This window comes from Chionomys nivalis, chromosome 15 (assembly GCF_950005125.1).
Source record: "Chionomys nivalis chromosome 15, mChiNiv1.1, whole genome shotgun sequence".
Classification (NCBI taxonomy): domain Eukaryota; kingdom Metazoa; phylum Chordata; class Mammalia; order Rodentia; family Cricetidae; genus Chionomys; species Chionomys nivalis.
The window spans coordinates 46,645,206-46,670,188 of NC_080100.1; the positions used below are offsets into that span (position 1 = coordinate 46,645,206).

Here is a 24,983-nt window from a genome sequence, read left to right on the forward strand (position 1 = left end):
TTTGCTTGTCACGAAAAATTTGTCTGAGTTTTTGTGCTTTATATCCTTATCAAGAACAGTTACATTTCTATTACAACGTGTTTTTATGTTAAAGGCATAAAACCAAGGAAAAGAAAGACTTTTGCTTTGCCTGGAATAATTAAGAAGGAAAAGGATGCAGAGTCTGTGTAAGTATTTTAAATATCGCCCAAATCCTTTTCATTGTTTCTGAATGACTACGGATTGCTTTGATTTTGAAAAGAAAAGGTCCTTTTGAAAGTATTCAAAATGTATGTCTAAACTGAAGGAAGAAAAACCTTTTAAATGACTAGATTCACCAATTTCTCTGATTTTAGTTCATGATAACTTTTTCTTATTTACTATGTTAAAATTTGAAGCTATTTTAGACAAAAGCTGATGTGCCCAGGACCCTCATGTAGAAAACCGGAAGCCAGTTCTGCAGGTTGTCCTATGGCCTCTCCCCCTCAACAAAGTTTTAAAAATGTCTACTGCTAGACAGCCCTATAGGGCAGACAGCTTTGTTATCACACTAAGTGAGTATGTTCCTAGAAAAGAAGTACACCTACAAGCATTTTAGATTATGTGTGAGCTGTTCATGTTTAGCAGCTATTTTTGAGATGAGAATGTCGACTTTTGAATTTTAAAATTTTAAAATAAATTGATACTATTTTAATCTTCATGACTTTGTTTCTCAGTATATTTTTGTAAAATTCAAACAAAAGCTATATTTAACTATTAAGATATCCTAAATATGATCTAATTAGCAGATAGTTTTAATAATTGAATCTTGCAATACTTTATTTTTTTGTCTTTTTTTTAAAACAGGGAATGTCCTGACGCAGATTCACTTGTAAGTAATTTTAATTTTATTACAGACAATTTAAAGTATTTTCATTAGAAAAGACATATTTGACTTTTTAAATCAATTGTCAAAGAAAAATACCATGTAATAATTTGCTGCCCAAATTTTTATAAAGGTGCATCTCAGTTTTACATTATAGTATACTTTTCTGCTAAACTGAAAACACTTCTCACTGTGAGAAATGGATTTGTGTGGCACTGTGTCATCCCTCACAAATGAGAAACCTTTATAACTTAGGTTTTGTATTTGTTTTTTATTTTTAAAGGTGGTTTCTTTCTTTCTTTCTTTCTTTCTTTCTTTCTTTCTTTCTTTCTTTTTCTTTCTTTCTATCTTTCTTTCTCCTCCTCCTCCTCCTCCTCCTCCTCCTCCTCCTCCTCCTCCTCCTCCTCCTCCTCCTCTTCCTCCTCCTTTTTTTTTTTTCCCAAGACAGGGGTTTTCTATGTAGCCCTGGCTGTCCTGGAACTCTCTCTGTAGACAAGGCTGGTCTCGAACTCACAGAGATCCACCTGCCTCTGCCTCATGAGTGCTGAGATTAAAGGCACGTGCCACCACTGCCCATCTTAAAAGATATTTTTACCTGTCATGTATCTGGTTTAAGACATTTTAGAAAATATAGCAACAACAATTATGGTCACTGTTTTTGTTGTGTTTGTGTGTGTGTGTTTAAGATTTGTTTCTATTTCTTGGTTATATGTGCTTTTTATAAGTAATTAAAGTAGTTAACAAGTTAAGCTCCCAGTGGGCTTAATGCACGAGTAGATTTACGAAATGCTGTAGGTAATGTGTAATAGATGTAGTTATTATTAGACACTGATTGTGTTGATTAGTGCAGGAGTTTGAGTAGTCTGTGTTTTTTCGTTTTTTATATGCTTCAAAACATTTTAATCTTAAATGATGTAGTGTAACAAAGAAATGAAAGTATTTTGATAAAACACTGTCTCTTATGTAACATAGATAGACTAGTATTTTCTATTTCAGCTTTTAAGTAAGAAAGCTGTGGTTTATTAATAGCCTTATTTGAAAATTGATGTTGGAGATACAATATAGCTCAGTGGTTCAGAGCATGTACTGCTTTCACAAAAGACCTGTATTTGGTTCCTAGCCCCGATTTCAGATAACTTCACAACTGTCTGAAACTCCAGTTCTAGGGTATCCTGTGCCCTTAGGCCTCCTCTTCATCTGCACAAACATGGTACACATAAACTCATGCAGGCACACTGAAATACACACAAATAAAACTAACAAATATTTTAGAAATGTATGTTAAAATTAAAGAGTGAAAAATCACCAGAGCTTTACCGATTAATGAAGTTAGCAGGTGTGTTTGATATTTACTATAGCTTTCATCATGTATTTATTTTGAAGTATTTATACTGTTTGATGGTTACAAATTTTAGTTAGACCTTTAGTTAGACCTATCTTAAACATCATTTTGAGTGAGGTAATCTAGACCCAAAAAGACAATTATCATATGTACTCACTCATAAGTGTTTTTTAAACATAAAGCTAAGAAAAACAGCCTACGATTCACAATCCTAGAGAACCTAGACAACAATGAGGACCCTAAGAGAGACATATATGGATCTAATCTACATGAGAAGTAGAAAAAGACAAGATATCCTGAGTAAATTGGGAGCATGGAGACCATGGGAGCGGATAGAAGAAGAGGAGAAAGGAAGGGAGGAGAGCCGAGAAAAGTGTAGAGCTCAATAAAAATGTAGGGCTCAATAAATATGCTGATGGGTACCATGCTTAATTCCATGTCTGTCTATTGAAACTAGCACTGCCATAAACCTAGGAGTACAAATGTCTTTTTAATTTTTTTTTAAATTTGAAATTGGATGAATCATTTAGAGCTTTTTAATGCTTGCCCTGAGTTACTCTTCACTACCTTCAGATAGTTTTATATATTTCCACCACACTTTGTAGTTACTATCTGCAGGTAGATTCAGAAGCTACCTTTTAGAAAATGGTTTTTCAGCCTATGTGCAGTTTTATTATTGTCTTCTAATGCTTTATTGCAATTTGAGTTTTTTAGAATGTCTAGTCTGTCTTCATGAGCAATCCTGTCTCTGTCTCCCGTTCTCCCTCTGTTTAACTTTCTAGTTATTTGCTGAAGAGACTAAGTTCTTTGGATTTTGCTGACTGCATTACCATAGTAAATTGTTTCACTTCTCAGTGTTATATAAATTGTCACTTAGTTCTGTAGTCTTGATCAAACTTAGATTCAGTGGGTTTTGTTTTATCTCCCCTGGATGCACATGGTGTTTTTTTTTTATTTTTTAATACTGATTCAATATATTAGGTTGTTCGTTGGCTAGCCAAGACTTTAATCTGCTCTAAAGAAGCACTGTGTCTTGTATTTTCATATAGCTTCTTATGGCATTGAGAGACTATTTAGCCTGACCATAGGTTTTTAAAAGTCACTTATTCCTTATTTTAACAGTAATGTCAATCTTGAGCATTCTGAATGTGCTTTCACCTTGGCTGTTTCTCTTTTTTTAAACATTCATTTTAAAAATTAATTTTGTGTGTGTGCGCATATATATCTATCTGTATGGGAATTTATGCATGTATATGCCCTCAGATGTGAGACTAGGGTGTCAGATCCTCTTGAGTTGGAGTTAGAAGAAGTTGTAAACTGCCTGATGTGGATGTTGGGAACCAGATTGAGGTCCTCTAGCCAAACAGTATGTGTTCTTAACCATTGAATCATGTCTTGTACCCCACCTTGGCAGTTTCTTGCTCTGAAATTATGAATCATGACTCCTATTGCATGCTGCAGGTTTTTCTTCAGATTTTTGAGGCATGGATTATGATTTGAAGCTAATTAATAACTGTAGAGATGTATTTCTTGGTATTTGATTAAATGATTTCATTTTCCTTCTTCTTCTTCTTCTTCTTCTTCTTCTTCTTCTTCTTCTTCTTCTTCTTCTTCTTCTTCTTCCTCCTCCTCCTCCTCCTCCTCCTCCTCCTCCTCCTCCTCCTCCTCCTCCTCCTCCTCCTCCCCCCTTCTTCCTTTTTTTTTTTTTTTTTTTTTTTTTTGGTGTTTTTGAAGAAGCTCTATCTGTCCTGGAATTTACCCCAAGACGAGGATTAATAGGATTAAAGGTGTGCGTGCACACCACACCTGGCTCTCAAGCAATATCTTAGACTATAACTGTTTGTTAATCTTTAGTGTCTAAATATTGGCATTGTCATTATATTAACTCTTTACAATTTTTTTCCTAGAATATTCCTGATGTAGATGAAGAAGGTTATAGTATTAAACCAGAAACAAATCAGAATGATATCCTTTTATGATCTGGGTGTTGTTAGTGGATTTGTTGATAGCATAGCTATAGAATTAGTGTACTACTTAAAGCCTTTTCTGTTCTAATTAACTAAAATATGACTTTTTCATTTTATATGCTTTGTTACTTAAAGCTAGTAGTTTTATTCTTGTCTCTATATGTTATTCTTGTAAGACTCTGTTCTTTTTTATATATATGTGGAAAACCAGCTAGCTATCCATGATGTTAGTAGGTTAAACTAAATTCTTTAATTCATACCCACATACCAAAGAGAACCACTTCTACTCATCCAGTGATTCTGACTCTGAAGATGAAGAACCAAAGAGGTACCGGATAGAGATCAAGCCTGTGCACCCAAATAACCTGCACCACACCATGGCTTCTTTGGATGAACTAAAAGTCTCCATAGGGAATATAACACTTTCTCCAGCAGTGTCTGTAAGTATCTGAACACAAGCTACTTTGTCCTATACATCAAAGCCTTGTTTCTCTTTCCTCATCTACCTATAGCCGGTTACTTTTCTAAAAATATTTTTTTATTTCTGTGTACTTGTGTATGTGTACGATGTATGTAGAGGGGACTGTGTACATGAGCCACAGGGTATATGTGGTAGTCGGGACAACTTTGTTGAGTCAGTTCTTTCACTTTATCTTATCATGGATTCTGGTGATCGTCTGACAACTCAGGTTGTCATGCTGTATGTGTGATAGGTACTTTTTCTTTAACCTTCTGAGATACTACACCATCCATGGTTAATTTTAAGAATAGTAAATAAGTTAAAAAAAAATGAAGAATTAAAACATTGAGCAACAGTACATTGGTTGGGGAATTTTTTGATTTTTATTTTTCAAATAATCATTGTATCTATCTCTGTCTGTCTGTCTGTCTATCTGTTTTTTGAGACAGGGTTTCTTTGTGTAGCCCTGGCTGTCCTAGAACTCTCTGTGTAGACCATGCTGGCCTTGAACTCGCAGAGATCCACCTGCCCCTGCCTCCTGATTGCTGGGCTATTTTGTACTTTTTACAAAAGATTTGGTTTTTTTAAATTTTGTGTATGTAAATTTTATTTTGTTGTCCATGTAGTATGTGTGTCTGATTTCCCTCCCACCCTGTACCCCTAGAACCAAGTACTATACCCAGGGCTTTGTGCTTGCTAGGCAAGTGCTGTACCACTGAATCCCCAATATTTCCTCCCCCCCCTTTATATTTTTATTTCCCAGAGCTGTTAGGTGTGTGGCTATTTGCTTGCATATATGTCTGTGTACCATGTATATGAAGTGTGCAAAGAAGGCAGAAGGGGAGTTAGATGCCCTGGAACTGGAGTTACCGACAGTTGTGAGCTGTCATGTGGATGCTAAGAACTGAATCTGGATCTTGTAGAAAAGCACCAGTGCTGGCAGCTGTTGAGCCCTCTCTCCAGCTCAGTTTATAATTTTTATATAGACAAATGAGGTCACTGATTTGGCTTAGTTGTACTCTTGAAAACATTTTTAAGAAAGTGAAAATGTATTAGCTGGAGAGATGATTCAGTGCTTAAGAGCACTGGCTGCTCTTCAGAGGACCCAGGTTCAATCCCAGTACCCACTTGTGTCAGTAACGTAGTTCCAGGGGATCTAGCACCCTCACATAGATACACATGCAGACAAAACACCAATACACATAAAAAGTTTTTTTTTTTTTTTTTTTTTTGGTGTGTGTGTGTGTGTGTGTGTGTGAAAATGAAGAACTTTTCGTTATTTGTTACATTTATAAATAACTGCTGTTTGTCTCTGGTAAAAGATTGTGAAAAGTTAATTGTTTTCCTCATCTAATTTCAAAGGTTTTGCTCTTGTGTTTTCAACTCTAATGTAAAAAGATGTCATGAAAATCAACTTAAAGGTTGATCCCCTCCCCCTTCCCCACATTTCTGGAGATTGAATCCAGACCCTAACTTATGCTGTCCAAATACTTTACCACTGAGTGACATTCCTGGCTCTTCTTTGCATTTTTATTTTCCTGTCTTTCACCATAAGATTTGCGTTTGAGGAAGAAATAAAATAATGATGTAGCCGTTGAGATGTCTCAAGTCCAGGAGTGAACTGACTTTCCAGAGTTGTCTTCTGGTTTCCATCCACATGTGTGCCTGCATCCATACACACATGCATCATACACACACAATAGTGATAAAATAAAAAAAAAAACTAAAGTCATAAATACACTGATAATATATATTATGAAGTATTACAAAAAGGGAAAATCGTGTTTTAGAATGAGAAGTGTGTGTGTATGCATATTGTCATTGTTTAAAAGTTGGGTGCTGGAGAGATGGCTCAGAGGTTAAGAGCACTGGCTGCCCTTCCAGAGGTGCTGAGTTCAATTCCCAGCAACCATATGGCGGCTCACAACCATCTGTAATTTGATCTAGTTCCCTCTTCTGGCACGCAGACAGAACACTGTATAAATAATAAATAAATAAATAAAAAAGTTGGTTTTCTTAATAATGAAGTTCTTGCCATTTTATGATATCTAATTTGTACGCATGTTTTAATTTTTTTTAATTTTAATTTATTTTTGAGACAGATTGACCTGGTATATGACATGTAGACCATGCTGGCCTTGAATTCACAGAGATCTGCCCGGGTCTTCCTCCTGAATGCTACGATTAACAGCATATGCCACCACCCTTGGCCTTAAGTATATGTTCTGTATAAAATATAGTAGTCTATATATACATATGTTTTGAAGGTGAAAGTTTTTCTCTTATACATGTACTCATATTCTTGGGCATCAAATCATGGATAGAACATCTGCCAGGCAAACACTATGCCCTTGGTTTGATACCCAGTAACACAGGAAGGGGAGGGAAGGAGGAAATAATTTTCGATGAAGGAAAATGGTTCTATAATTTAATTCTCAAGAGCATGCCTCAAAGATTTCAATAGTGGGATTTTAGTCTGTTACTACTATTTTAACATTGAGTGTTATGTAGTTATAAAGAGACTTACATATGTGAAGTAGAGAATTGTGAGCCATTGACAGTTTTTACTTGTATAACAGCACAACTAATTAATATAGTGATATATTATTTGTGTTTTAATAAATAAAGCTTGCCTGAAGTTCAGTGGGCAAAGCAGCTTTACACACCAGGGAGTGGTGGCACACATCTTTCCGGACTCAGGAGACAGAGGCAGGATCTCTGAGTTCAAAGCCCCCCTGGGCTACACAAGATTGATTCTGTCTAAAAGAGAAACAGAGTTCACACAGAGGTGATCCCAGCAGATGGGATCACACACCTTTAACCCCAGCACTGGGGAGGTGGAGACAGGAGTGATATGGTTGGACAGAGAGAGAAATATAAGGGGGAAGAGACAGCAACTTAGTGGACTGTGGAGTGTAAGGATTCGTGGAGACAGGATCTCTCGCGCCTTCGGTCTGAAGATTTGGTAGAGGTAAAAGATCTCTCTAGTGGTTGGCTACTTTGCTTTTCTGATGTTCATGTTGAACCCCAATATCTGTCTCCAAATTTACTATATGGGTGAGCCAAAGCTTAGAAGAATGGATATGTATTAAAATGTTACAGATCTCTTTAAGCAGTTGAGGTCATGAGTATTTTTTAAAAACTTGTGTCTCATCTGTCTTTTATAACTTCATACTCAGAGAAAAATTTTAGTAGTCAGTGTTGTATTTGGGAAGATTATCTTTGCATTTGTTTTGTTGCCCATTTGGTTAACTTGCATAATTTCTCCTCCTAACCATATGTTTTAAGTTGTATTTATTTTAAGTGGTATTTAGAAGGAAGAGATAAATTATTAAGTGCGAAGAGAATAGAATTCTATACTGAACACTGTCTTTCTCTTTCTTTCCACGCCCTGCTAGAGGCACAGTCCAGTAAGTGTCAGATTTTATATTTCACCTGTTGACTTTTAAAGAATTAGTGTAATTGAACATTTGATTTTAAAAATTTTGTTAAATTTGGATTACCAGTAAATTTTGTGGTATTTTGCATTAGATACTGTCTTAACATTTTAAGCACATTTTATTAAGTACATGTATTCTGTATTCTAAATTCAATTACTATACTATTGAAATCATGCTTATATTTAGAGGTACAATTACAACTACAGAGTTTTCATAAATGCAATTTACTGTTAAGTAGTTATAATAAAGACAACATAAAACTAGATTCTTATTAGCAACATGTTGGCAAATATTTTGTTACCAAGTTAAATTATTTGTTTAATAATACTTAGTTTTTGCATTTCTGTTTTAGGTGCAGATGAATCGGAATTCATCTAGTAAGTTTGACATAGGGATTGGTTATTTCATGTCTGTAAGAGCATAGGCAGCTTGTTAGTCTCAGCCTTGTGTAATATTCTTTTCATTTTACCAGTCTCACTGGTTGGCTAGAAGGGTATTTTATACAGGCAAAAAAATTGCCTGTAGTATTTCTGGTTGTATTAGGAGACATTTCTTAACCTTTCATGGAGCTTACAGAATTTCTTAGAAATCAACAAAGCCAGAGACTAACTTCTGATTAAGAATATGAAAATGGACTGGGGATATGGCTCAGTTGTTAACCTAATATGTACACAACCCTTGGGTTCAAACCTCAGCTCTTTGGCAGAGGGGATTATGAAAATGTTTTATAAAATAGTAATCTTGAACTTTACTTATTTTAAAGTCATATTACAATTGTAGTTTCTATTTTATATCTTCAAAATAGCAAGTTTATAATACCAAAAATTTTAGGATGGCAACAATGTTTTTTGCAGAATTATGTGCTATAAATCAGACTTAATAGGAAGCTTTTGTAATTTTGTAAACAGAATGCTTAATAAGAATCAGTCTTGATTAAAAGTTTAGCAAAATTGATAACACCGATTGAATTAATGATAAATACCAAAATTAAGGATTTTACCCTTAAACGAAATATTTGATGATAGAGGTTGTAGAGAAACTAGGCTAAGTGGAGTTGCTGTCAGGTGGAAGGTAATGCAGCAAACACGTTGAGACAGCAAACATCCAGAATAAGCTGAGGGAAAACTAGTGCAAAGAGCATAGTGTACAGTGTGCTAACTTCTCTGTAATGTGCTGCAGGCAGGACCCACTTTGAGTCACTGCAGTCATTCTTGTTGCTTGGTGATATAGAACATTTAAAGTGTGGGGAAAGTTTGTATTCACCGACGTGGTCTTTCATTCCATGCTGCTCTTGTCAGTTGCTTATGAAATAAGACATAGCACAAATAAAAAATGCAGCATAAAAGAGTAGGACCTCCCTCAGTAGCTCATCATTACTGATGATTATATAATAGTCACTAGTAGTATTCTGAGAACTTGAAAACTGATTACAGAATTCATGAATTAAAATTCTTAAGTAGAATACACACAAGTACTTAAATGTTTCTTCTAATTTTTCTTATCACTTGCTTATTTTTTTTTGAGATAAGATCTCTCTATGTAATCCTAGAACTCACTGTGTAGACCAGGCTGCCCTTGAACTTACAGAGATACACCTACCTCTGCCTTCTGAGTGCTGAGACTATATACAGACCTGAACCATCATGCCCAGCTCTTAAACTTTTTAAAGTTAACAGTCTATGTTTAGTTCTATAAAGTTAATGAAAGAAATCAAAAATCAACAGAAATTCAGCGTGTTTACCTTTTTTCTCCCACAATCATTTGTATTTAATTTTCCTATTACAAAATTTATAAGTTGTTCTTAGTATTGTCTTAGTACTGGAATATGTACGTATATAGAGGATCTTTTAATTAAAATATTTTTCTTCTAGGATTATTAGTTTTTCATAATATTTTAATTTTTTAATTAGATGAAGAATTAACAAAATCAAAACCATCTTCTCTACCCAATGAGTAAGTTTGCTGTTTATTTCTTTTAATAGACTTTGTTATTTTGAACAATTTTAGGTTAAGATCAAAACTGGGTGAAAGGTACAGAGATGCCCTTATATAGTCCCTATGCTTACATATACCAAGCCTCCTCCTCAAGTCCCTTACCAGATTAGTGCATTTGTTACATCTTGACACTTATCATCCAAAATACATAGTCTAGAGGGGACACTTTTAATCTTGTGCGTTCTGTGGGTGTGGGTAACTCTTTTCCCTTACCCCATCTTTCCCTCTGTCCCTCTTTTGGCAGTTCTTAAGGACTGATATTGTAGCATCATAGTCAGTATTTGTATTGCATGGAAATCTCATGCTTTGCTTAATCACTCCTTCTTTTAAAACCACATTTATAGTTTTTTGTATTTTTCTTGTCCTCTTTTTCTAGAGTTATGCAGTTAAGTTTTAGTTGTGTTGTTTTCTGAACTGTAAAATTTATGTTGGGGCTTTAAGATATTTAATAATTTCTTTTCACATGAAACGTCTTTTTATGGTGGTTTTTCTTAACTACATTTGACTTTGGGAGCCTTACTACCGCTTCTTAATGGATGCTGATATCTTAGGTTTATACACATCTGTTTTCAGATTTTTTTAATAAAAGTTTTCTCATTTGTGTTTCATTTTTCCCCTTCACTTTGGATTGTGACTTATAAAATGGACCATATGTCATGAGCTTCAAGATGAAGTACCTCAATTAAGATGGAAAGGCTAGAAGCCAGATAGTCATCTTTGTTGCTCTTAAAAAAGAAGGGAAATAAAATTGTTAAGCCAGTGTTCCATGAGTCCCTTTTCACTTCTCTACCACCAAGAGTACTTTCTTTGAGTTAATGTTTTAACATGAGTAAAAGTTTAGCTGAATGGAGTTAATAGTTAAAGATTATTTGTTACTTGTGAGGTACAAAATAAATATAGTGGTGCTGTTTTAGAGATAAGTTGTTTAAAGCTTAGTCTTTGGATGTCACTTAACATAGTTATAACAGAGTTTATTGTACAAGGTAGAACTCATTTGCATTGCTGCATGTTGAAATACTAAATATGTGATTTTAGGTCATGGTAATAATTTTAGCAGAGTAGGCTTACATTCTACTCAAAATTTCATACATATTTCACTAGGCTTGAATTTTATTCTAGACTATGCTAGAACTCAGACTGTTAGAAACTATTGGGTAGCTCATTTAGACTGCTGCCTGTCTTCACTTGTAAATCTGAAATCACTGTATTTCATATTCATTTGAGTGAGCAAGGTATCATCAAAGGAGACTAATCCTTATGACTTTCCTTGCCAACAATACAGTTAATATTGTAGATTCTGCTTATGCCCTTGGCTAAGTCTGTTGACTAGATTTCTCCATGTGCCCATCTATTTAATCACAGTCATTGAATTGGTATTCTGTGGAATAGAAATAAATGATTTAATGCTAATAAAATAATCTGCTAACAAAATAGTCTGCTAACCCGTTTTTTAATATGGTGTGCTAGGAAAGGAGCCAGTGATTTTCTTGCTTGGGACCCCTTGTTTACGTCACCTCTTGACTCAGCTTCTTCAGCTTCACTAGCTTCATCATCGTCAGGTAAATGAAACAAAACAAAAATGATAAAATGTATATGAGAAAGATGTCTTATTTTTGGGAGTATAGTAGCTGCATTTTCCCCTTGATTGATTCCATTTTTTATTGTGTTTAATCATATAAAGTTCTCTTTTTAAGTTTGTCTTCCAATAATAATGAGTTCTGTCACCACCACCACCAGTAAAAGAGCACTAAGACACTTAAGGATTACATAATAATTATAACCACCTCCTCGAGCAGCTTCCACACACACTGTCTGAGGGGTGCAGATATAGTATTCATTTTGAAATACTTGTGTAGATAAGTATTGTTATTAGTTTTCCTTATAAAATAATTCTGATTATTGGAAGGAAATGATTTCACACTTTCACTGGGCTCGACTTAAGTCCATTTAGAATAACACTTAGACAGGCCTTCTGATAGTAATTCCTGTATAGATGCCTATGCTGTGTTAAACTCATCCACAGCTTAAAATACCAAGTTCAGTTCAGTGCTGGTTTCACTTACATGGCCGTATCTTTACAATAGCCACTAATAGCACAGGGAAGTGCTGTAATTATTCAGGTTGGTACACGTTTCTTTAGAGTATGGGTAGCATGAAAAAAACAGTTATCATTTAAAAGGAGGCAGCAGCCTCTGAATTTAAACTTGGTATCTTCCAGCTTTTGGATGCCTTTCTGGAGCATGCACACATACTCTCATGTGACGTGCTTTCTGATGGTGATTCCTTCCTGCGAGTTTATTTTCCATCCTCTGCTGCCTTTTTCCCTCCTACTGCTTCCTGTCATGCCTCCACTTCTTGTTGATGACCAAGGAGTTTTAGCTTTGTATTTTATTTTCTCATGTGTTTACATAGGCTGGTTTATGTGTTTTTAATTTTTCACATCTGTGAATGTGGAGAACTTGGCAAATACACTTTTCCTACCCGCAGTTTTTTTTCAATGTTTGACTTATAGCACATATTTTTGAGTGGACCAGAGGTTTTGAAAATCATCCTGTTTGGAGATAATTTAAGGGCCAGCAGGTGGTATTGTGGCCAGGCCTAATGACCTGAGTTTGATCCCCAGAGCCCATATGGTAGAAAAGAACTGATTTCCATAGTTGTTCTCTAACCTTCATGCACATGCTCACATATGCACAAAAATAAATTAGTGATTTTATAATGATAATTTAAATATCTGCCTCTGTGATTCATCCCTACTTTGATTTTATACACATACACACATACATATTTATATATTTGAGTTTTGATTGTTTATACTTGAATTTTATTTAATATGATAAAGGTTTATAAATTAGGGATACTGATTTTTTTAAAGTTATAAAAATATTGCAAATGGCATTGAAGCAGTGAACACTATTCATATAGAATTTAAGAATTAAGGTATTATGAACATTTTAAAAATGAGTTGTACTGATTTGGTGCTATTTTTAAAAAAAGCATTTGTAATGCTTTTCATTATTTGAAGAATATTACAATGTGGTTCTATTTAAGTCAGATTGCAAAGTTTAATTAAGATTAAGTGTGTTTTGACATTCACATTATTTTGAAGGCAGAGCTGGAAAGCCTTGCTCTCATATTTGTTATTTTCTGTGAATTAGATGTGTTGGAGTAAACGACCTTTGAATTTGAATTGGTTTTTTTAATCAAACCAGATTTAATTTTTATATGTATAAAATAATTGAAACAAGAACAAAATTTCTTCGTGTGTCAGTTTTATTGGAAAGTTTAATGATTGTTTTCAGTAATATTGTGAATATCAGCAGTAACTTTGATAAAAGGGTACCTGATGGGTGGGTTTTTCACTGTTTTAGCAGATCCTTTTGATTATATTAACACAATTGAAGAATGGTCTTTGGATTCTAATAGCTCTTTTGTCTTTATCCAGGATTGCTACATACTAATGATTTTCTTCAAGTTCTCTTTTCTCTCCCTCAGCCAGACCCACAACTCCTCTTTCTATAGGCACCATTGTTCCACCTCCAAGGCCTGCTTCCAGACCAAAGCTTACTTCAGGCAAACTGAGTGGGATTAATGAAATAGTATGTATTCATATTTTTTAAATTATATAACTACTTTGGGTTTGTTTGTTTTTGAGACAGGGTCTCAGTATATGGCCCTGATGCCCTGGTGCTCACCATGTAGGCAGGCTACCCTCAAACTCACAAAGATTCACCTGCCTCTGCCACCACACCAGTCCCTAAAAATGGTATAATTCTTTTGACTTAAGATAGATATTTTTCTCTATGCCCCTGCTTAGTTAAATGCTTTTTTTCTAAAGTCCTTAAAGAATAGGAAGTTTCTCCACTCATACTTCTCTCTCTTTTATATAGTCTGAAAATCATACTAGAAAAGCAACACACTGCCTAAGAGGACAGAGATTGCCTTTTAAAAAGTTGGGCATATTACACAAGGCGGTGTCCATTGACTCAAAATAGGCAAGTTTGTGTAATTCTGCCTTAGTTTAATATATTAGAAAGAAAATATGGTATGTTTTAGACCTCATTGTTAGGAGATTCTCAGGGGGCATCTGTCTGTTCTAGCTGTATTTTTATACATAGGAGACAAGTCCAAAGCAGTTAGCTGACATAAAAGTACAAATAATAGGAAGCACTGGTTTTCAAAAGTCATCAGTAATGGCAGAAACACCTGTGGTCTCTACCCGGGTGAGTCCCAAGCCAGCCTTTGTGCCCTGTGTTCTCCCTTTTGTTTCATCTTTCACACTCCTTGCTGTTTAATCACCATAGTTACATTTCTGAAAGCCAAGCTTATTTTATTTTCTCCCTTCTTGGGTATTTTAGCTGAATGTAGAAGATACTTTATAAAGTTGTCTCAGTAGCCTGCGTCACATCCCAGCCACCCCTTGCCTATCTTTCCAGCCACTCAACTTTCAGCTATTCTCCAAACACTTTTCTTTTGTGTTCTTCTAAGGAGATAGGAATAGGATTGAACTTTGGGCCTCATCATGACATGTATACCCTCACACTACCATTGAGCTGGTTCGTGCTATTTGATACATCCATGTTTTCTTATTGTACTCCTTTGTTTGAAGTGACAGTTTTCTCTGAGGCAAAATGGCCTTTTTCTTTAAGACCATCAGCTGTCCATCAGCTGCCTGGTGGTTATTATTCCAGCAGATTGTATTGTTCTATGTTTGCTGCCATACACTTGACTTGTAGTTCTTGTTAATGACTGCATATCACACTGTGTAGACTTAGTATCAGTTCCCTCTTCTGGATTATGTATTAGCCTTTCATGGTCACATTGAATAAAGCCCAGTACATAGATTGGAAATGTACTTTGAATGGAGGGCCACTTTAAAATGGTAGCCTCTTTCATTTCTTGTCCCCGTGAACTGACTTACTGAAAATGAGAGAAGACTAGATGTATGCTGCCAAGGAGATAGCTATAATTTAAATAATATAAGAATCACTAAATTTGTTTGTCTGTCTGTCTATATATTCACTCATTCATTCATTTATGTTTTTTTGAGACAGGGATTCTCTGTGTAGCACTGGCATTCTGGAACTCACTCTGTAGACTAGGTTGGCCTTGAACTCGTGAGATCCGCCTGCCTCCAACTCCTAAGTGCTGGGGTTAAAGTGCTTGACTAGAATCACTAAGTCTTAACTTTTTTTTTATTATTATACAACTTGATTTGTTTGCTTTTTTTTTAACCTCTAAACATGTTAGAAAATTTAGAAAACAGAAAAATTTGGATCCCGTGTATTACCAAAGATAACTGAGTTAACAATTTAATATATATCCTTTCATTGTTTTCCTAATGCATAAATATTTGATCAAAGATGGTAGACTAACAGTTACTATAAGGACAGGCCTATTAGCTGTTCAGTGTTAGACAAGTTTTAGTAAGATGCCCAGGGAAGATGAAAATAAAAATTGATTTTGTAAGATTTAAGTGACTTTAACATATATATTACTGTAAGGATGTTATATACAGGTGATTGATTGCTCAAAAGGCTATGAAACATATATATTTTACATATTTTTATTGTTTTTACTTTAAAATATTTTGGAATTGTCTTTATTGTGAATTCTTTATAGCCTTCAAGCTTCTTTAAAAGTATTAGAATCCTGTGTCAAGTAATTAAAATCATTAAAAGTGAATTCAAAGTTGAATACTTCTATCAGTTTTCTTCCTTGAGATCCTTCTCGAAACTACTTCAGGGACTTCAGGAAGCAACATGTCAAGTAGCTGTAGAGTATTTCATTGTTTAAGTCTACATCGTAGAATTAAAGTCCTAAAGATTTTAGAAATTTGATAATTCTAAGTTCTTGTTGATATAGTAACTTAGTATAGCTATGCTTTGTAGACATTTCAGTATTTCCTTATTAAGTGATTTTTACAGTGAAATTCTTGAACTAAATGGTACACACATTTATTTTAGACCAGTGGTTCTTAGCCTTCCTAATGCTGCAACTCTTTAATGCAGTTCCTCATGTTGTGGTGATTCCCCAGCCATAAAATTATTTTCGTTCTACTTCATAAATGAAATTTTGATACTGTTATGAATCTTTATATAAATATCTGATATGCAGGATAATCTGATATGCGACCTCTGTGAAAGGGTCATTCAGTCCCCAAAGGCATCTTGACTTCTTTAGACTTTTGAGGATTGTTGTCTCATTGACCACTATAGAATGGCGCCCTCTCTGTGTATCCCAAGGAAACCCTCATTGTCTTATAGTAGTTACCTCAGATGGTGTCTCAGACCAGCAGCATTAGTACAGCCTGGGAACTCAGTAGAAATGGTCTGTGCCTGTACCCAGACAAATCAGGAATTCAGGGAGTGGTCATTCAGTTTGAATATAGAGAAGTCTTCTATTGGCGTATAGTTTTAGAGCAATTCCACCCAAGAGGAATATGTATAGCAACATACAAACTTTTAAATTTTCTTGTAGTAAAAGCACAGAAATCCATCTTATCTTTTACTTAGTATTGCAAAACATTTTTAATATACATAATAAAAGATTTTGAGATTTTTGCATTTTTAACATGAACATTATCTTCAAAGTTCACTTTTATACTTACAACACACCTCAGTTTTCACTAGCTGAATACCAGATTCTGTCAGTGACTGTGTTGGATAGTTGGTTGGATAGCAAGAGAAAATCACTTAGAAAAAAAACCACCTTTTCTTTTCCATTAAGAATTGTAAAATGCACTGTAAAAACCATCTTGCCTCTGGAGACATTTCCCCAAAGTAGTTGAACTGAAGATGTTTCCAAGTTTATAACTTTGGAACAGTATCTGTACCTCTTTTCTGTATAAATATACAGTTGCCTGCTGTATTTTTTCAACCTATTAACTGTAATGATTGATGAGTCATTAGAAAGCTGTTCTCAGCCAGGACTACACAGAGAAAAACCAAAAAAAGAAAAGGAAAAAAAGAAAAAGCAAGCTGTACCCAAGGAAAAAAGATGCTTAAAAATAATTATTAGTGTGTGTGTGTGGGGTGTTACAAATTGTAAAGTACTTCATATAGTTAAGTCTTATTTTTATGCCTGTAAGCTTTTGTTAATATAATGAAGATTTGATTAATTTAGTATGTAAATACTCACATGGTTTTTATGTTTGTTTTTGATATCTTATAGGTGAGAATAGTGTCTTTTTGTTTTTGTTGCCTCTATAAGCAGGGAATGACTATTTTTAATTAAGCTAAGTATGTTTTTAAAAACAAATAGTACACCGTGGAAAGTATTGCTAGTGTATTATTGGAATAATTAATTTGGAAAGAAAAAGTCCACTTACCAACATAAAAGATAAAAGAATTGGGCATATATTTTCCCTGTTTGATTTTTATGCTGTTTTCTAGTTGACCTCTTTTAAACAAGTAAACAACAAAATTAAGATTTTTCTCAAACCTTTGTTTGCTGTAGCTTTCTTAATAAGGAGGTATTTAAAAATTACAAAAGAAAATGTTAACAGATTTATAATATAGAAAGTAAAGGACAAGCAACATTTACAGAGGAAAATATTGCAACAAATAATATTAAGTGTTAGTAAAAGTTCAAATAATAATAATACCTTTCAAAAACATTCATAAAAATGAAAATACAGTGGCCAGAGAGATGACTCAATAATTATGAATGCTTGCAGCTCTTGCAGAGGCACAAGAATTGGGTTCCTAGCACCTACTTCGGGCAGCTCACAACCATCTGTAACTCCAGCCCAGAGGATCAATACCCTTATCTGGCTCCCACATACCAATTTCCCTGTAAACATAGTAAATAGTAAAACTTAGAAAACAAACAAACATGAAAATATGCTTTTCTAAATTTGTATTAACTAGAAAATTTACAATTTGTGTTTCCTTATTCTGTGACTATTGATGACAAACTAATCTCATATTTATAGAAATTATCGTGTACGTAATCTCTGGAAGGCTGTTCGATAGTAGATATGAAGGACTTTCATTTCAGTTCTGAGTACCTTAGCATATCTAATTTTTGAAATACAGAGAATATTTTATGCCCAAAACCTTGAAACCATTGTTTTAAAATAGCCTTATCAGGTTTCAGTATATTATTGGAAGTGATTTGACATAATACCTAATACATAGGTTAAAAAAAAAAAACTCATGGTAAAGTTATTTGATTTGTTATGACTTAAAAAATTTCTCTGACAAAGAAAATTTTACTTTAGCATTTTGTTAAATAACTGTTTGTTTTTAAGCCCAGGCCATTCAGCCCACCTGTAACTTCCAACACCAGCCCACCCCCTACCGCTCCCTTGGCCCGGGCAGAGAGCTCTTCTTCTATCTCTTCATCTGCGTCACTGAGTGCTGCCAATACTCCAACAGTAGGTAAGTGGCTGTTGTTGGTTATGAAAGTCAGCATACAAAGGGTACATTTACACACACACTCACACTCAGACACACTTTTTTTCCTCTTCTCCTCTAGTGGGAAGTAAAGAATTTAAAATTGGAAATTTTGTTTTTCTGGACATATATTTGTAAAACTGACCACATTTTCTCTTCTATTTTAGGAGTATTTTAACTATAGCTGAAACTATTGAGAATTGTCAGTTTGTAAACTGTTGGTCAGTATACATTGTTAAGGGAATATTGTACAATGGCAGTCAATTCTACTTTGAACTGACATTTTCATTCTTTAAAAAAGTTTGTGTTTTGGGGGCAGGAGAGGTGGTTCACTGCGTAGAGTGCTCTAGCAGAGAAATGAGGCTTCCATCTACATGCCAGTGCACAGCTGCCTGTAACTCCATTTCTGGAGGATCCTGACAGAGTCAGATTAATTTACCAATGCTGTACATATACATACACTTACACATGCACCAAATAAAATAATTAAATAATTTTTTTAAAAAGAAAGTTTGTGTTTGAAAATAATTTCTTGAAACTTTTTATTCAGTGAAAGTGTTGGGGGCTTATGGTGATCTATTTATTTCTAAAGGAATATATATTACAAATATTAAAAGTAATTATTAGACTGAAATTATTTATATAACCTAAACCTTCGTAAACAAAAGCAATGTTTTACAGCAGCTATAATTTACTCAAGATTTTTTTTTCTTTTTTTCTTTTTTTTTTGGTTTTTTGAGACAAGGTTTCTCTGTGGTTTTGGAGCCTGTCCTGGAACTAGCTCTTGTAGACCAGGCTGGTCTCGAACTCTCAGAGATCCTCCTGCCTCTGCCTCCCGAGTGCTGGGATTAAAGGCGTGCGCCACCACCGCCCGGCTTTACTCAAGATTTTTTTAGCTTATATCCTTGATCAGGATTTTTATATGTTCTCGTCCCCCCCCCCCTTTTTTTTTTAAATTTATGTATTATGTATACACTGTTCTGCCTACATGTTATGCCTGCGTGCCTGAAGAGGGCACCAGATCTCATTATGCATGGTTGTGAGCCATCATGTGGTTTCTCGGAATTGAACTCATGACCTCTAGCAGAGACCTGTGCTCTTAACCTCAGAGCTATCTCTCCAGCCTTCTCTCTCTCTTTAATTTTTTTAAAATTATTTTTCTAATTCATATCACTGTAAGAACAAACATAACCCCAGCTGTTTCAGGTGCAGCTGTTTCCGTCACAGTTACAGCTGGTCCTTTTGCTTCTGCTGGTATTGGTTCTACAACATCTATGCCATGTGGGTACTAAGAGAAATGTAGACATTTAAAGTCAGACACTCCAGGAGTGGGGACCAAGCTTTTACATGCTTTTCAGGTGATTATGATACATGCTGTTTGTGAGTGGTAACTATAATTAAGCTAGTTTAATTAAATCCATTTTAATTTGTCCTAGCTTACTTATAAGAAATGCATCTTGTCTGTTTGACGATTATAAAAATAGCATAAGTAGTGTAGGCTAGAAGAAAATGTAAATGGTTTGATTTCTAAATGTTCCAGTCTGACACTACCATCTTATTTCACACTGCATTTTACATAGCATTTTTGTGTTTTAAATTTATGTAATTGAGGATAACTAATAATTATTTTCTTTTAATGAACAACCTTATTTTTGTTTGTGTGTGTGGTTTTATTAATTTTATTTCCACAAAATCTATACTTCTAAGAATAGATTGGTTCTACTGGAAATTTATCATGTAGCTTGAATAACCAAAATAAACTTCAGTTTTTTCATTGCCTATGGGTATATCCAGCTCTTTGACATCTACACGATACTGTGCTCTATAAACGTGTTGGGCTGTATTTGCATTTGTCCTGGGATGCATGCAGTTCGTTTGATGTGCATGTTTCAGAAGGTTTTTTTTTTTTTTTTTTTGTGATGGCAATGCTAAGTTGATTTTAATTGAGCTGCTATGTATCCGTTTATTGTTTTAGTTCCTAATGTTGGCAATAGGAGATCCAGTGGCAAGTGGCAGAGATGATGCAGGCAAAGCAGATGGATACTGAGTTTTTACACCAGATAGTCTTCAGTTCACCTAAACAGTTCTTTGTTTGTTAGGGTTATTAAGCTTTGTTTAGATTTGAGGTTGTTGTTTTGAAATTTCTTCTTTCTTGAAAATGTTTTCTTTCCCTGCAATGTTTTATCTTATTTAAATGTGATAGAAGACCATAATTTGATTGGCACACTCTCTGAAATTGAAAAACACAGTGAGACATCACCAGGTATTGTATCAGAAGCAAGTATTTATGTAACTAATGCTTCTAAAGCTCTCTAAAATGTTTCACTTACTTTTTTCTTTCCAGCAATGTATAGTGTGTCAGCAGTCAAAAATAACCCTAATATTAACTATCTCAGTTTTGTGCTAATAATTATGTCCAGTCACTGTACAAGACCAGATCCCTACTTAGAAAAATGCATACTGTTTTTACATTTTCTTCCATTCTGCCTAAGCATTAAAAAAATCAATAGATTGGAACTCTCAAGGTGTCAGAATAGAGTGATTAGAAAAGAAACAAAACATGTCAGGTTTAAAAATGTTATTTAAAAAAGGCTGGAGATTTGGCTCAGTGGTTTAGAGCACTGGCTGCTCTTGCTTTCAGTTCCCAGCACCCACTTGGTGACTGACAACTAAACAGGCATACACATGCAGGCAAAACACCCACACATATAAATTAAAAAAATAAATCTTAAAAAAAATTAAATTATAATACTTATACAGTGAGAGCAAAGGCCACATGGGTACTGTGTTGAAAGAAATTACGTATGAATGTCTTGTGTTGAAGAAAGGTACTCTGTATCCTGTTTATCCTAGATACTCAGACTCTTTGTTTTTAGAACTTAAAGCTATCTAAATATGTAGCATTTAAACCAAAATTGGAAATGAAAATATTATGAAGACTACGAGTTGTTTTCACTTCTAAAATGTTTAAATAAAAATATAGAATAAGCTTATTATTTTAAACAAGTAAATATTTCCTTTATAAGTTTACCTTGGATGCTCAGACTCTGTATTTTCAGACCTTAAAGCTATCTAAATATGTAGCAGTTAAACCAAATTGGAAATGAAAATATCCTTGTTAAAGGTACAAATTGTTTTCACTTTGAAAAAAATGCTTAAAGATAAGCTTATTGTTGTAGACAGATAAATATTTCCTTTATAAGTTCATTATTTTGAAGTCTACATGCGCAATATGGTTTTGAAAAGAAAATTAGATAACACAAATGTGAATGTACCAAATGGTAAGGTGGTTTTGAGTCAATCTTCTAACTCTTTGCTTGCCAGTATTTCATAAGAAGCATGACAGTTTATGAGGAAATTAGTTCAAGAATTCTGATCATATGAACAAATTGGAAAATTGAAATGATTAACTGACTTGCTAATTTTTTTTTTTTAGTTTAGTATTGTTGAACAAATATGGGGCTTTGTAGCTGTTTATCAGTTGCTCTGTCATTGAGCACCGTATTTTTATTTTATGTGCGTTGGTGTTTTACCATGGGTGCCATCAGATCCTCTGGAACTGGAGTTGCACACAGTTGTGAGCTGCCATGTGGGTGCTAGGACTTGAGCCCAGATCTCTGGAAGAGCAGTCAGAACTCTTAACCTCCAAGCCATCTCTATAGCCCTGGGGATTAGTTTGTACAACCTTCAGTGATACAAAATAATTTGTGGATGCTCAAGTCCCTTATATAAAATGACAGTGTGTTTTTATGTAGCCTGTGTACATCCTTCTGTCTACTTTAAAACATTTTTAGATTACTTACAATGTGTAATACAAGATAAACACTATATAGGTAGTTGTAATACTGTTCTGTTTAGGGATTGGAGACAAGAAAAAGGTGTTTCCTCACATAATACAATCTGCTGAACCTACAAATGTAGAACCTCCAGCTTCAGGGGACCATATGTGTAATTCTCCTTCATAAAAAATTCATTGAACTAGGATATAGCTCACTGGTAGAACCCTTGCTTCTTATGCTTGAGTTCTTGAGTTTGATCCTCATTATTTCAAAACAAACAAATCACAAAAATCATAATTGCACATGTTGGTGAGAATTTGATGAAAATCAAGAACCTTTGTGCAGTGTTGGTTAGGACTATAAAATTTATAGCTGTTGTGGAGAATGGCAGCTGGTCAGAAAATTGACAATAAAATTAAATGTGTGATCTAGCAACTTGACTTCTAGACACATATCAAAAGAAATGGAAAACAGGATCTCAAAAGAGGTGGTTTTATTCCTAATTGTAACAGGACCAGTTACAGTAGTGTTACAGTAGCAAGAAGGTGGAAAATTAATATGTGTGTGTCATGGAAGATTTTTAGTGTTAGGAAGAGAATTTTGACATTGCAACATAAATAAGCATTCAGTACATTGTGATATCAAGTATTATTTGATCCTACCTTGTAGCACGAACTCTAATTGGTTTTAATAATAAAAGCGCCGAGACAGATGTTAGGGGGTGAAAGCTGAGAGATCAGAGAAGTAGTGCAACCAGCCTTTCGAGAGACTTTATATCTACAAATAAATGTTCAGACCAAAAGTGCGACCCTGCCCTTGGACTTGCATCCTCTGACCGCATCTGCGCTCCTGTCTTTTCCTTCCTTATATTCCTTTCTCTGCCCATCCATATCCTTTCTTGTCTCCAACTCCCTAGTGCTGGAATTAAAGGTGTGGCCACTACCCCCTAGCCTGATGCCTGACTAGTATGGCTAGCTCTGCACTCTGATCTTCAGGGAAGCTTTGTTAAAACACAAAGTATTGCTTTATTTCCCCTTTTTGTCTAAAATAAAAAGGCTATAGCTAGTATAAGAAAAACTATATACAATAAGTACAATAACTATATGTAATATATACAGGCAGTATATACATCAACAGTGTCTAGTCCATTTGCATTTGACAAATTTAGAGAAAATACTCCATTATCTATCCTATCTTGGTGAGTCCAAAGTATTGTACCTAATTCACTTTCTATCCTGTCTTGCATTACCAACTCAAAATTACCTTTTTATGTCTCTCGACCTTATATACTTTACATTTCTTTTGTGACTTTTTAAAAAAAAATTGAAGATTTATTTATTATTTATACAATGATCTGTCTGCATGTATGCTTGCACACCAGAAGAGGACACCAGATCTCATTACAGATGGTTGTGAGCCACCATGTGGTTGCTGGAAATTGACTCAGGACCTTTGGGAGAGCAGCTAGTACTCGAAACCTCTGGGCTATCTCTCCAGACTGTGATTTTTTTTTTTTAAATCTGAGTTTGGTAAACAAGGAAAATCATAATTATCTAGTCTTCAACTTCCTCAGAGACCTGAGAAGGAAATAATAAGTGAGAAAGCACGAAGTGCAAGCAAAAGACTTCCAGAAATGTTAGAAATGACAGAAACAGCTGGCTGCCTGGACAGTCACCCAAGATTCCTCTGCAATGTTGGCCTAAAGACTTAGAATATTTAACAGACTTTTCTATGAAGCAGGACTTTTGGATGATGGCCCTACCTTGTCTTGATAAGGTTTGTAGTCACTCTCTTTTATGTCCTGCTTGTCCGATTAGGACAGCATGCTGTCAGCAGTTGAGGCAAGAGCATTTTCTTGCCCAGTGATTTACTTTTGCCACAGAGAAAGTAAGCTCCATGTGGCGTTTCTTCGATGCCCATTATCTTCTCTGAAGTAGATTGATGTTTCCAGGAGCAGGCATGTCTCATTGTCATAAAAAAAAAAAAAAAAAGAACCTATGTTATTAAAACATCTTAAATCCCTTGCTGTAGATCTGAAGTACTTTAAGATGAAAACCTAGGTTGGCAACAATTGGGAAGTTTCATTGGAAAGAGTTGGACGTTATTTCCTATTTTTGATCCATAACCTGTCTCACTAATACTCTCTGTAATTTATAATTCAACACTTGAGCTGAGGGTTTTGTTTTGTTTTTTTTGTTACAACAGAAACATCTTTATGTATGAAAGTATAATTAATATGGTTCAGATACATGAGAATTGATGAAGGCAAGTAATCGTACTTTTTTACATGGTGCTGTGTGTGTGTATGTATATATACACACATTGTTTTAAATCTAATAAAATTAGGGACAGTGAACAAAAAAACCAAAAACACCACCAACAGCAAATTAAAAAACCTATGCTATTAGAACATCTTAAATGCCATATTCTAAAGCCGGGCAGTGGTGGCGCACACCTTTAATCCCAGCACTCAGGAGGAACTCTGTGAGTTCGAGGCCAGCCTGGTCTACAAGAGCTAGTTCCAGGACCGGAACCAAAAAAGCTACGGAGAAACCCTGTCTCGAAAAAAAAAAAAAAAAGCCATATTCTATAGATCTCTCAAGTGTTTGAAGACAATATGTCTATTTAAAATATATCTCTTCGATCTTGGAACATACCTAATGTGACTACCAAGTTTGATTGTAATAGGTGATTACTAACCTACATTTCCTTATTATCCTAAGTAGTTGGTAATAATAACTTTCAAGGGCTAGAAAT

General features: G+C 34.7%; 1 protein-coding gene across 2 annotated transcripts in view; it reads left to right on the top strand.

Annotated features, from left to right (window-relative positions):
- The window catches only part of Fcho2 (FCH and mu domain containing endocytic adaptor 2), a 98,881-nt gene that overhangs the window by 53,511 nt on the left and 20,387 nt on the right, over window positions 1-24,983 (top strand). The window contains exons 10-19 of one of the 2 annotated variants that reach the window (XM_057789505.1): window positions 95-167; window positions 826-850; window positions 4,094-4,151; window positions 4,418-4,593; window positions 8,012-8,023; window positions 8,406-8,430; window positions 9,964-10,006; window positions 11,516-11,607; window positions 13,544-13,647; window positions 18,303-18,432. In XM_057789505.1, coding sequence (XP_057645488.1) covers window positions 95-167; window positions 826-850; window positions 4,094-4,151; window positions 4,418-4,593; window positions 8,012-8,023; window positions 8,406-8,430; window positions 9,964-10,006; window positions 11,516-11,607; window positions 13,544-13,647; window positions 18,303-18,432 — 738 coding nt within the window. The remainder of the gene's footprint in view (window positions 1-94; window positions 168-825; window positions 851-4,093; window positions 4,152-4,417; window positions 4,594-8,011; window positions 8,024-8,405; window positions 8,431-9,963; window positions 10,007-11,515; window positions 11,608-13,543; window positions 13,648-18,302; window positions 18,433-24,983) is intronic. The other variant, XM_057789506.1, reaches the window with a different exon arrangement.